Source organism: Paramisgurnus dabryanus, chromosome 5 (genome assembly GCF_030506205.2).
Source record: "Paramisgurnus dabryanus chromosome 5, PD_genome_1.1, whole genome shotgun sequence".
Lineage (NCBI taxonomy): Eukaryota > Metazoa > Chordata > Actinopteri > Cypriniformes > Cobitidae > Paramisgurnus > Paramisgurnus dabryanus.
The window spans coordinates 35,539,141-35,553,458 of record NC_133341.1 but is presented as its reverse complement, the minus strand read 5'-3'; the positions used below and the strand labels follow the sequence as shown (position 1 = coordinate 35,553,458).

The 14,318-nt window shown below is 37.0% G+C and overlaps 1 protein-coding gene across 3 annotated transcripts in view; it reads left to right on the top strand.

Annotated features, from left to right (window-relative positions):
- The first annotated feature begins 4,186 nt into the window (after positions 1–4,186).
- Positions 4,187–14,318, top strand: part of gak (cyclin G associated kinase) — a 40,787-nt gene continuing 30,655 nt past the window's right edge. For all 3 annotated transcript variants that reach the window (XM_065250958.1, XM_065250959.1, XM_065250957.1), the window contains exons 1-7: positions 4,187–4,513; positions 9,039–9,100; positions 9,195–9,254; positions 9,671–9,785; positions 11,490–11,632; positions 11,935–12,060; positions 12,569–12,658. In XM_065250958.1, the coding sequence (XP_065107030.1) occupies positions 4,369–4,513; positions 9,039–9,100; positions 9,195–9,254; positions 9,671–9,785; positions 11,490–11,632; positions 11,935–12,060; positions 12,569–12,658 (741 nt within the window). In that variant the 5' untranslated portion in view covers positions 4,187–4,368. The remainder of the gene's footprint in view (positions 4,514–9,038; positions 9,101–9,194; positions 9,255–9,670; positions 9,786–11,489; positions 11,633–11,934; positions 12,061–12,568; positions 12,659–14,318) is intronic.

Sequence of the window (14,318 nt, the reverse complement as noted above, 5' to 3'; positions counted from 1 at the left end):
TGGGACCTACTGTTATCTTACACTTACATCGAAAGTGACTGGATTGCAAACGTTACAACTTACCCCAAAGGTGGGGTTAATTTTAACAAACAGCGGGTTTCTTGTTACACCTGCTAGAAAATTTAGCTTGAACACAAATAATTCAATAAAGCTCTGTCTATATACTAAAGGTGGCTATAATAGTTAGATATCCACACATTTATCCATCCATGACCATTAATCTAATCATCCTTATAAGGCATCAATGCATATAAATAGATTTTTTGAAAGTGCTGCACAATTAAGACAAAAAAAACATGATTTTACATTTATTTTCCTTGATATTGTATTAACAGTTATCATTTTGACTAATAATGTTTAGATTGTTTTCATTATGATTGTATACCTGAGGCCATATTAACCAACTAACCTCCGCTTTGTTTTCAATCCCAGCTATAAGTTTCTATAAGTTCCTGACGTGTTTCAAAATGATGTTATGTTTTAGGTAACAAGATGGTGATTAAAATAATATAAGGTTGGATTTGGTGACTTACACACTAAACATAAGATGAAGAAATTAATTTCCATGCCTCCAAAACACTCTTTGTTCAATATCTCTTAACCACAGCACAGATAAAAGCACAGATTGCTCAGCTCTGTATAAATATGTAAAGTAGCCGTGTTAAAAAATTTGTGCCCCCTCCACTCCTACTTATTAGACTTTTTGCATGATATCAAAAAACTTAAAAACCTTGGACTTATCGGTCCTAAAAATTATTTGTATTTATCTTATTTTTCAGTCAATTTTGCCCCATGTTCTTGACAGAGTTTCTGAGATTCTCCCATTAAGTCTTTGACCTGAAGTCGCACATTAGGCAGTCTGTCATTGTCCAAAAATATTTTCTTTTGATTTTCTCATTTCATCTGCTTGTTATGTTTTTGTATTTACCTTTTTGCTCACCTGATCATTATCAGCTGTTATTTTTTGTGTGTTTGTTAGACGCCTCAGTGCCACAAGTAAACGTTTCTCACTGCTGTAGCAAAGCACAGGCGACCATTTTTACACTCTCTAAATATATTTTGTTTAACATGATAGCGTGAACTGTACCTGTGTATCACTACCTCGCATTGTATCGTGGACTGTGTGTTCCAGGTGGACTGTGTAAGATTTGGACACGACATTGAACAGATAGAGTAAGACTTTTAAATGACTTAACTTGTGTCATCGACATGCATGTCCACTAATAAGGTGATGTGCTAAATTCAGCAAAGTATTGTTTAAATGAATATGCTGCTTTGCAAATGACCAAGAATGTTTTTATTTTATTATAAAACACTTGTTTTTTATGTAAAATGTACAGATTCAATTTCACATACCTGACTTTATCAGACACAACATCGGTTGTGTGAATTGTGTGGTAATAAATCGCTTGGTGCTCTGTAGGCCACATTGACAAAGTAAATCTCAAAGTCATTATTTGTACTGTTTTGGTTCAGTATCAGTGTAAATAGCAGGAAATCTGATTCAGGAACAGTGTTTTGCACCTTGAGATGCTTTGTACACGCAGGCCCATACAGTAACTGTGCACCACCGGGCTGTACGACATCAGTGTTTTACAGTCACCCTCCATCTGAAACCCCTCAAAGTTTATTTGATGAATGTACATCTTCTCTCTCTATACTGTTATTACTTTGATTTGTATGAGAGCACTGTAAACCCCTGAGCTTTACCCTTAGCTAGATTAACCACGGCTTTCTGGTCAACTTTCCATGTAGCAATATGCATAATAAATTATATAAACTGTATATTTTTTAGGAAAAATAATAAAGTTAATATTTTAAACCACTGTTTTCTTCTCTTTGTAATAATTGTATATGATATGAGCTATACATAATTGCAAATGTGAGATATTTCAAGAATATAAAACTCTTTTGTTTGTATGCTTGACCATTGCACTTTTTACTTTACTAATAGGTTGGTTACTTTATATAGCAAGGTTTCATTCGATAACATCATTGAGAACTGACAGTAAACTATTATTTTTTGCTATTATTTTATTATAATCTAGTTAAATGCTAATTTTTAAATGTACTTCAGTAATTTGTACGTTTAATTGTTCAACGTGCATACAAATGTAACACGTGTTGTGCAGAGATTTACATTGGCAACATTAATTATATGTACAGTATTATTTATTGTTTTTTAATGTTGACTATTGCATAATAATATCATGCATGTACCAATTTACTTTTTATTGTGTGCCAGAAGAGGATGTCTTATTTAGTGATGGGCATTCTTGAAAAACATCACTGCATTCAGAATAGTTACATTTTTGCAATGCAATTTTATTTATATAGCATGCTTCACAATTTTGTAGTGTTTTAAAGCTGTTTACAGAGAAAAATAAACGCATTTAACGAAAAAACATAGAAGAATAAGGTTTACAGAAAACACATTTCACCAGTTGAGACATGATGAAAAAATGATGAAGATTACAACATACTATAAAAATGTGTTAGATTACCATAAGATATAAATTAACTCTTTCCCCCAATTAAGAGAAAATGCTTCCCTGCCAATGACGAGTTTTTCTGGCAATCCATATTTCCATTATTATCCACCAAATGCCGCTCTTACACAACTTATAAAACCCAGAAGCAACACCTCAGGTCAAACAGTTCAAACTCCTTGTATGTTTTGATCCTTGTATGCAATTATCACAGCTTTTTACTCGAAATTTGGTATTTTTCAATAACCTACCCATATTTGAGAGGTGATAAAAAGCAATCAAATAAAGGTAGGATGAAAGGGTTTGTTCTTTCATTTGATATATTGTATTATATTTGAAGAAGATGATTTTCTGGAGGGCATTAAACTTGTGAAAATCATAAAAATGCTGGTGCTGGCTGGCAACTTTTTTTTAAACGCTGGCGGGGAAAGTGTTAACTTCACTAACTGTGAAAACATCAATTTACATTTCTGCGGATTAAAACTGCATGCGGTCCATAACTTATTTGGGTTACAAATCGGTTATGTATTCCCACATAAAAAAATAATATTTGCCTACTTTAGTAGTATTTACTGTAGTTAATTGTAGTATATTGTAATATAGTATTGCTGTATTTTTCTGTAGTAAATTTACTATAGTAAGTTGATAAATTAGTAAATACTGTAGTATAGTTTAATATTTACTATGCTTGGTCCAAAACCACAGTTCAGTAAATACTAAAGTATTTTCTCATGTGTGTTGGTATTAAATAGCACTTATGGTTCGTTTCACGATTTTAAATTTCCTTTGGTGTGTAAGTGTGTATTAGTACATGTTAGCAATATGCAAAAGGTACAAACCCCAAATTAAACAATGACGCGAGTTATCGTCTCCAACGTTAATCTCTTTTCTTGGACTACAACAAACACATGGATTGTAGGCAACAGTTACCTTCTGGGCTTGCTGACGTGAACACAATTGTCATACCCATAATTCCTCCCGCTTCTGACACAGCCTGTAAGTTTACTCCTGTCAGCATTGCATTGTGACCAAATCTTTCAAACATGGTAAGGAGCGTAACATTTCCTGCTGATGTCAGAGGTATTCAGACCAATCACAACGTACAGATTAGCTGGCCAATCAGGGACATGGCCCTTTTTAGATCGATGAGTTTTGTGCAAAATCAATGTGCTAGAGGAAAGCTATATCTGGAGCTACAAAAATACGGTATGTGGAAAATAATGTGTTTTTAACCATAAACCACGTGAACACATTGTATTAGCCTATACCAAATACACAAAATAACGTTTGAAATAGGTGCACCTGCATGCATATAGAAATTCAGTGCTAGGAGACTACATATATGCACTTATAAGTTAGTTAGATTAGTTTTAGTTGAGTTAAGAAACCAATGCAATATTTAGCTAATGGATGGGTAGGCAATGTCTCTCAAAACATTTCATTCATCTCCACACACCTAGTGATGTCATCTCAGCCTTCATATGACTGACAGACAAACCTACCAAACCAGAACGAGGTATTTTGGACTTCATGCGGCGCTGCGCTAACCGAATGGGGTTATGACATCAACGAACCGCGAGAGCGAACAAGAAAAGTTAGTTCTCGCGGTAATTTGATTCCATATGACGATCGGACTGCGCAGCGCCGTATGAAGTCGAAAGCGGCTCGTGCGCGTGACGTCACAGACCCACGTCAGCACCTTGCGGAAATACCGCGGCGAAACGGGTCGATCGGTACCAACGCTCGTGATGTTTTCATATTCGAATAGAGAGTTTATAATAAACTAACGCACTACTGTCTCAGTCACGCCACCGGTTGATTTGGTCATCGACATCCGGTGCCTGTTCCGGTTGATAAGCGCAACGGAAAAGGGGATAAAATGTCCCTGTTTCAGTCAGCTCTCGATTTCCTGGCCGGGCCCGTCGGATCCGTTGCCGGCGCAGGCCGGGACCAGAACGACTTCGTTGGGCAGGTGGTGGAGCTCGGAGAGCTGAAGCTCCGGATCAAACGAGTCATCGCGGAAGGTAACGTTAATAGATTCAGTCAGTGTAACTTAGCATCAAGCTAGCCGTGCTAACCTATGTGTGTGTTATCTTCGTATCTTGTTTTAAAAATTAGCCCTCAGTATTATGACAGTAATATGTCAGTTACTTATATATTATTCACATATGTAAACTATGACGTTAGTGTGTGTACAATTTGTACTCCAATAAATGATGTGAAACTAGCTCGCTAAGTTATTAGCAGTTCTGGTACACCTGACCATTATAATACACTTCATATCTGTCATGTTCATTAGCATACAGTACATCTTTATGAATATCCACTTGGCCATATTTATATTATATTTTATATGTTACATTACATATATTGTTTGTATCTAATGACAGTACCATAGTACATTCTAGATGTATATACCATGGTATTAAATGATTACTGTATTCATATACCATGGTATTTGCATGTACATCAACGAAGAGTCATAAAATGCTTTATAATGTGTCGGCCATGAACTTTTTTTGAGTGTAAGTTAAGTCCTCTTTATATACATATATTCAATTTAATACAAACACTATACAAAATTCATTAAAGTTGTGTATATTAAGAAATGTATCCTAGTTAGACCTTTGTATGACTGCTATAATTCATCTTATAACTCCAGACAATCATTGACACTGCGTCTTGTTAGTATGCGTATGTTGAAATGGAAAGGAAATGCATTCTGGGTAAACAGGAATGTTTTACATGAGTTGGGATGGTCAATGATGATTTTTCGAACTACAGCTGACAAGGCTTAATCCCAAAATGGCAAAGTCCAGAAAGTGAGAGTTATTACATGTATCATGCACACACGCTGTAAAGCAACTCTTTTCATTGGTTATCTGTTTGTTGCTGTCTGTGACTAAGTATTGTTTACATAATACAGATCTGTATGTGCATTGTATCATGTTCTCTGACGTTTTGATTGGACGGCGATGAAGGCAGATAATTGCATTTTATTCAGTAATACATGCTGTGTTCAGAAAAGGCTGTAATAGACTTGAGTTTACCAAACCACTCTTGCTGTTTCTTTAGCAAAAGTCGGATTTTGTAAATTTGTAAGGCGTGTAATGTGGCAGTACACTGTAACGTGAAACTCTAAAGGTCCTTTTGATTCGTGCATACTGACTCTGGCCTAGGCTGGTATTCATTTACCCATCGCCATGGTTACAGGCAGTTTTAGCCACTTGAGGACTGTGTTTCAAAAGTCTCCCTAAATACCTGACATTGTCATTTTTGTTCAACTCAATGCACGCACACCTGCAGTTTGAACATGGCATGCATTTTAAAAGGAGCATGAATGTGGTTTAAGGTCAAATTTTAACAGAAGGTTCAGGGCTCAACGAAAAGAATTTGTTATACTGGCCCGGTCGGTCCAGTGGTTCAGGTTTTCACTTGCCCTGCAAAATTTTCACTGGCCCCAATAAAAATTGTAACATATTTTTAAATAATAATTTTAATAAAATAATAATAATAAAAGTCAATAATTGTATACATATACAACAGATATGTTCCAAAGAAAAAAGATTCCCAACTTTTCTGCTTTACCTGTAAACTGACAACAAACTCTGCAAAATATTGCATTGTTTCTTTCGTCGTGTTTTACCCAAGTTAATGTATGCTTCCAAGATGTTAAATAATATACATTAATGAAAATATATTTTAGTGACTGAGGGTGAGGCACTGGCCCGATCGGGCAAGTGACAATACTTTTTACTGGCCGAACATCTCTCACACTTGCCCCGGGCAACCGGGCAGTCCTTTATGTTGAGCCCTGAGGTTTACAACTATAATAGGAAACTGTACCAAGTTTTTAGAAATACACAAAACCTTAATCAATATTAGGGATGCACGATATTAAAGAAAAATGTGATAGCTATACTGTTGCCCTAAGTTCGTAAAATTCAATTATTATTAAAGCTAAACATATAACCAAGATAGCGCTGGGCGATAATGACCCAAATTCATGTGTCAATAATTTTTATATATATATTTTTGTGTGTATGTATGTGCGCTGATGCACGGGAAATATCTCCGTGTACTCTACAAATGCTAAGTTTACATGCACAAAATTTTGTAAATCTGATTGAATTTAATCTAATTGCAGGCAATAAAGTTTACATACACCCTTAACATTGCAATCTGATTTAAATGTTTGTTTACATGTACATTCTAGATAATCCGAACTGAATGTCTGCTCAAGGGCACAGCCAGGGTTGCCAGCATTGCATATCAAAAACCATCCCAATGGACATTCAAAACAATCCCAAAAGCATCCCAATGACTATTTACAGTCCAAATTAGGGATGTTCATATCAGTTAATTTTCCCGACCGACAACTGCAGCTTATGAACCGAACATTAACCGTTAACTTATAAGATTTTAATATTAAGTTATCATTGAGTAAAAATACAGTTGTGACCTAGTAAAAACAAAACATTTCATTTGAACGTGCAAACAGCAGCGACCGATCAACAACAGAACCAGGATTCATACATTATCAGATATTCACGTAACATTACCTTATCAAAGAGCACGCGATCAGTCCAAAGGATTAATATCCAAAAAGAGCAGATTGTCTCTTTTTCATCTACCACAGTCAGTGGTTATTTCTAAAGCAGGAGGCTTTTCAAAATGTTCAGCTTTTGCGTCGTCTTTCTCTGTTTGTGCAAAAAGAGAGATGTTTATGGTCAGGGTCAGAGGCCATCAGCGAAGGTCTGTCCGGATGTGCGCGAGACGGAGACAGACTGCGTCATCTTGCGCGGAGACGCGCGATCAGCTTCCAAACACGCGCACAAATGATTTCTCATACAAATGATTACTTTATCAGACCGTCAGGGCAGCAATAGTTTGTGTCATTTACATGACATTGACAAATTAAAGATAGAAAAGTGGCGAAATGTCTGTCGGCTCATGAAGACACGCACCGTGCGTTAACAAATATTTTTTTCTTTTAACTGATATGTTAATCGGTCATAAATTCTTACCTTCGGTTAACGGTTAAACGGTCAATGTGAACATCCCTAGTCCAAATACCAATAACTATGGTTGCACTTAACTATCCAAACCAAACCTGGTTTGTTTGACTAGTGTGATCGCTCTGTACTGCACCCAGGTGCGGTTTGGTTAATCGCACCCTGGCCGGATTACAGAGGTGGGCTGGAGCGCGGTTCACTTGGGCTTAGGGGCGGAATGTGCAATGTGATCGCAAATTGCGCCAGAGCGCATTTCAAAAGGAGAGACGTCAATTGCGCAACCACTTACCTTCATCTGCCTTCTTAAAAACCTTCTGATGCACGCAGCAGGGTTACGTGAATTTCTGAGCTGCACACGCAACAGACCAACTAGCATGTGAAAGGGCTATCTGTCATTGCGCACCAAACGACTCGGAATAAAAAATACAGACTTAACTTTACGATCGGTTACAGTGTTAAGAGAGCGCTTTACTTCCTGCTTTGTTCAAAACAATCCTAATGCCAAAAGCGTGTCTGGGCGTGTCGGATCGATAAAAGTACAGTGTGAGTGCATCTTCTGGGGGAGTAGAAAGGGGGGGACAATGGCGCTGGGGCATGGTTTGGTTTGGATAGTATGAGTGCGCCCTAATGAATGAAATCCTTTCATCTTTAACCCGCAGGAACAAACAAACCACGGAAACAGTTTAAACATTAGCCCAAATCTGAACTTGACTGGTTCAGTCCACAGCTACCCCCCCCCCCTTTGAAACGCATAGAGAAGCTATGGTAGTCGCCACAGGACATCTAAGACAACATGGTGACAAAACACGCTTTATTTAGCAGTTTGTCCATTTAGGGCTACTGTAGAAAAACATGGCGTTGCAAAATGGCGACTTCCATGTAAAGGGGCCAGCGGTGTATGTAGATAAAACTGCTCATTCTAAGATAATAAAATCAAAACAGTTCATTTTGTAAGGCCTTTATACACAACTGAAAATATATAGTTATGTATATTATATTGCATTTCTGTGAAGAGATCTAAAAGTTTAAGTTACACAATGCACCTTTAATGCATACAACTCCTGCATATAAAATATTAATGAGCAAAGCTACTGAATGCATTTTTGTAATTTTTTTGAATGCTTTTTTGATGCGTAAAATGGTTGCTTAAGCGTGTGTCGAAAGGCAAATCATCACAGTCTGAATCTTGCTGAAATCACAGTGATTCGGTAATGATCTCACATCATACCTGCAACCGTATTTGTTTGTTTAATAATCACTGCTGTCGGCTGCAGATTCTTTCTGTGTGCGTGACTAATATGCTTTAGAAAGTTGACTCGTCAGACTGTTTACAAAGGTTTGGTTTGGCAAATAAGTAATAGACAATTCTAGAATAATTGTCCTGGAATTACTGCATTTGCCTCGCATCTGGTTTGTTTTGCAACCCCGGTTCTGCACAAAACCTGATTCGGATTCAAAAGTTGCTTTTTTGCATTTCTTCGGATTCAATGCACATACGCCCTGATTGTAACCTAGTCTCTCGCTTTCTCCGCAGGTGGCTTTGCGTTCGTATATGAAGCTCAGGATTTGGCCAGCAGTAAGGATTATGCCCTTAAGGTATGATGTCGTCATCACAAAAAATAATTTGTCAGTTTGTATGTCTATATGTGTGTTAATGAAGTCAGCTGATTTGTAAAATGTTTTTTTACAGAGGCTTCTTTCCAATGAGGAGGAAAAGAACAAGGCTATCATCCAGGAAGTCTGCTTTATGGTAATTATTCAAAATCTTCTTTTCCGGGGAGGAGCCAGTATTAAGTTGTATGTTGTTTTGTTTATTATAAACTTCGCTGCCTGTCTTTTTTCTCTCTCTCTCTCTCTCTCTCTCTCTATATATATATATATATATATATATGCCACTGTACCAAGACATTTAAAAGATGTTTACTTTCTGCTTTGCCCAGTTAGCTGCTTTATTTCACCTTGCTGTGGCGTTTTTTCTCATCGTGCAGATTTCATTTGATGCAAGTTCAGCCAATGTATCTTCTGTCTGCTGAAACTCATTTTTTTTGTTCAGTCACTCAGCAGGCTGTGAATGCAGTGTTACTCAGCATCCTACTGCAAATGTTTTATGAGATGCAAGACACAAACTACTTCTTATAAGCTTGAATTGTCTGTCCATGTGTGTAGAAAAAGCTGTCTGGACATCCCAACGTGGTGCAGTTCTGTTCTGCAGCATCTATCAGTAAAGAAGATTCTGACACGGGCCAAGCCGAGTTTCTCATTCTGACTGAACTCTGTAGAGGTAAGAAAACACAGCAATAGTTTACCCCAAATTTAAAATTAGCCCATATTTTACTCATCCTTAAACCATCCTAGATGTATATGACTTTCTTCTTTCAGCCAAGCACAGTCAGAGTTATATTGAATAACATCCTGGGTCTTTTCAGCTTTATAATGGCTTTGGATAGTGCCCCAGTTTTAAGGCCCCCTAAAGTCTTCCATCCATCAAAAATGAATCCATACAGATATGAAATGTCTTCTGAGGTGAAGCGATTGGTTTTTAATATCAGGGCTCTACACTAACTTTTTGCACTGGTTGCACTGGTGTGCCTAACATTTTTTCTTAGGTGCACCAGCACAAAAGTTAGGTGCACCCAAATTTTTGACCGCATTGGATTTATAGTTCACCCAAAAATGAAAATTCTGTCATAATTTACTCACTCTCATGTAGTTTAAAATAACACTTGACCCGTTATCCGACATCAGCATCAATTTATTTCATATCCGCCCGTTTGACATAAATACTGCAACCGGACGCACCGCAAATCTTGAAGTAAGTAAAAACTTCTAATGCAGAACATTGACAGAAATAAGCACAGGGCCATGATTGGACAAATATATTATCATTTAATGTGAAACTTTGTGAGGGTTGGCAGATTGACAGCTGAGCGGTCAGCAGTGTTTGAACACTCATAAGCGCTGCGCTTAAATTTATAATTACCTGATAAATTGATGATATGATTGCAGTGATTCCAAAGAGATGTCCAAAACAACTCAAGTAGAATTTTAAATGTTTAAAGTTTAATGTCTCTTTCTCGCCGCCCTGCGTAAACCCACGCCGGTGTAAACCCACGCCGGTGATGGCATACGCTTGATGAGCTTGCATCTTGCATTACCTTAAATTATGGTCATACAGATAAAAGTAAAACAACATTCAAAACTGTAAATGGTGTACTTTTATTTATTTAAAGTTACACTCACAATAATAATAAAACATTGTGCTTTTTTAAATAATTAAAAAAAGTTTTTTCTTCTGCAAAAATAAACTCATTTTAAATTTGTTTTGTGAATTTGCTAATTATTTAAGTGAAACACATTTCATGTAGGCTTATTTATTTTATTATTTTTTCACCAAAGAAAGACGTAATTATCATGTTTTATTCATTTTAATGCTATTTGCGCATGAAACCAAACCTTGGGGGAAATTATTTATAAATGAGTCAACAATGCAAATTAAGGAATGAACTTATTTCTCTATTTAAGACTGTCAGGGCAGTAATGGCAATACAGCAAACACCGAAAAGTTTGGTATGTGTGGTATATTTTTCCCCACACAACTCATTTTAAATATTTGGACATGAACCTTTATTTTTTAAGATGAAGATTTGAGTCATTTGTCCCAAATAATGTGAAATGAATATTTTCAGGCACTCGTCTATGTATAAGAGATGGCACCGCCCCAAACTCACGCCATTCCTAAAGCCCTTATTGCTTTGTCTGGCGGCTCATTTATTTACTTGTTCCCTCCCTGTTTTGGGAATATTGGTTACGCATCAGTTCCTGGATGTTCTCAGATGTGCATGTGAACTTTGGGAAGAAGGCAAAATACTTTTTATGAAACAAAGCGGAAACTGTTCACTGACTTAACACATTTTAATCACTCTCTCCCTGACATTGTGCCACTGTCATCAGTTTATTGTGTAACAGTGACCTCTCTTTCCTACAGGCCAGCTGGTTGATTTTATAAAAAAGGTGGAGCAGAAAGGACCCATGTCATGTGATACAGTTTTGAAGACTTTCTACCAATCATGTCGTGCTGTGCAGCACATGCACAAACAGTCTCCACCAATCATACATCGGGATCTGAAGGTGAGCCCCCTCCCCTTTTAGATGCCCGATCACAGACTTAAATAAAGTCTTCCTCTTCTGGTAAAATAGATCAGTAATACTAAAGAGCCATCTTGCATTAAACACATGTTTGTTTTTAGGAAATTAGCAATACAACAGAAAGAACATCATACAATGCAGTCACATATTAGCAATTTTACTGTTTTATAAATGTTTTTAGTGTTAAACTGTAAAGACACCTCTTCACGAGTAACATCCAACCAAAACACAAATGAGAAACATATGTTGTGTTTATGTATCTGACTACTTCTTCCTCTTTATAGATTGAAAATTTGTTGATCAGTCATCAGGGAACTATAAAGTTATGTGACTTCGGCAGCGCCACAACTCTTACACATTACCCAGACTACAGCTGGTCTGCTCATAAGAGATCTATGGTGGAGGATGAGGTAGGAAATGCATGAATTAACTTATGAAACATATTAACATGAATCTCAATATCAGGTTTACATTGCTGTGATGTCATTTCCCTATGGTTATTGCATAATAATTGTATAAATACTACTTTGTTTTATGGCCAGGGATAGATATTTTGTGCTGATTGTATTAAAACCTTTGCCTATTTCCTTTCTTAAGCATTGACTGCATAAATTATTTAGTTCATTAAATTAGTTTGTTTTATTCTGGTTCTTGTAAACAAGTTACTGGTAGTAAATTGAAATCCCTGCGATGCCCAAGACCTCATTTCTCATCTGTTTAATGAGTGTGTATCTTTCTAAACAGCCATTTCTAATTAGGATGCATTTTTAAACCTTACAACAAAGAACATTAATATGCTTTTAAAACTTTTATTGAAGTATTTGTATAAGCGAGACCATCAATTATGTCTGCAAATCTTTTACATAAAAAATCTTTTAAATAATACATCAACTTTCTCCGTCTCTCACTCTCTCTCAGATTACTAGAAACACGACACCAGCGTACAGGACACCAGAGATGATTGATTTGTATTCCAACTACCCGATAAACGAGAAACAAGACATATGGGTGAGTAGTAGTTTTTCAGCATTTTATTAAAGGGTCATGAAAGCCTCTTTCAGCTCCAGTCTACCTTTAAAAAGGCAACTTAAATGGGCGTGGATGCTGTGAGAAGGGCGAGGAGTGGGCTGGGCAACGGAGAAAGAGAGGCGACGATAAACAACTTCTCTGTCACCACCATAAATATCAGTTTGTAACAAAGAACTAAATATAATGTAATGAGTATTTAAAGGTGCTGTGTGTAGATTGTTAGCGACATCTAGCAGTGAGATTGCAAATTGCAACCAACGGGCTCATTCGTCCTATTTAAAATGTATAGAGAAGCTACAGTAGCCACCACAGGGCAAACATGTCATCACCTGAGACAACATAGTTTCACCATAAGGATTACTGTGTTTGACCCCCTTTCACCTTCAGAACTGCCTTAATTCTACGTGGCATTGATTCAACAAGGTGCTGAAAGCATTCTTTAGAAATGTTGGCCCATATTGATAGGATAGCATCTTGCAGTTTTGTGGGATGCACATCCAGGGCACGAAGCTCCCGTTCAACCACATCCCAAAGATGCTCTATTGGGTTGAGATCTGGTGACTGTGGGGGCCATTTTAGTACAGTGAACTCATTGTCATGTTCAAGAAACCAATTTTAAATGATTCGAGCTTTGTGACATGGTGCATTATCCTGCTGGAAGTAGCCATCAGAGGATGGGTACATGGTGGTCATAAAGCGATGGACATGGTCAGAAACAATGCTCAGGTAGACCGTGGCATTTAAACGATGCCCACTAAAGTGGCCTAAAGTGTGCCTAGAAAACATCCCCCACACCATTACACCATTGCATTAATGAGAAATTGAACAGGTGTTCCTAATAATCCTTTAGGTGAGTGTATTTACTAACATTTGCACTTGTCAGTTTACTGGTATTTGCGCCATTATTTAATGCCCCCAAAAAGCACAACATAGCACAACGTTGGTTGTTATAGAAATTAGATGTTGCACCTGTGTTCTTTAACATTCTTGTTACAAAAACGCTTTAAAATTGCGCTCTCGTACCCTGTTTAGTAAATCTGGCCCAAAGTTTCCTAACTAGGTGCAAGAATGTAAAGCAACGATTAGATAGTAAAGCAACAACTAGTGACATGCAACAAGTCTCAAGACATGTTAGTCAATAGGATTTATGTGTTTGATTCTGCCATCAACAGTAAAATCTTATTGGTCCACATAGTCGTCTACTAAGTAAGGGATAACATTTTAGGGCTGTTTTCTAAATGTCGAAAAAAGACTTTTGCCAAATGACGACGTTTCCACTAACTGATGATATTCGACTGAAGCATAGTTTTTCTTCTTGCAATAAGTCATTCAGAACATTACATCGACTGATGTTGGTAGGTTGACTTATATCACATCCACCGCACTAGGCATTATTTTTTTTAACTGAAGCAGACGTATTCAAACATGAATGCCAAGGAAAACCCCTTATACTTAGGAGTGGCAACGTATAGGTGTTTCTCGGAGGTAATAGTACATTATTTTAAAATCAAAAGAGATGTAGAAGTCTTATCCAAACAATATTGGCAAGAGAAGCCTCTTATACTTGAGAGCAGACACGTATTGGGGTGTTTCTGGGAGGTTTTAGTACATACCGCTTCATCTTTAAATAATAATTATG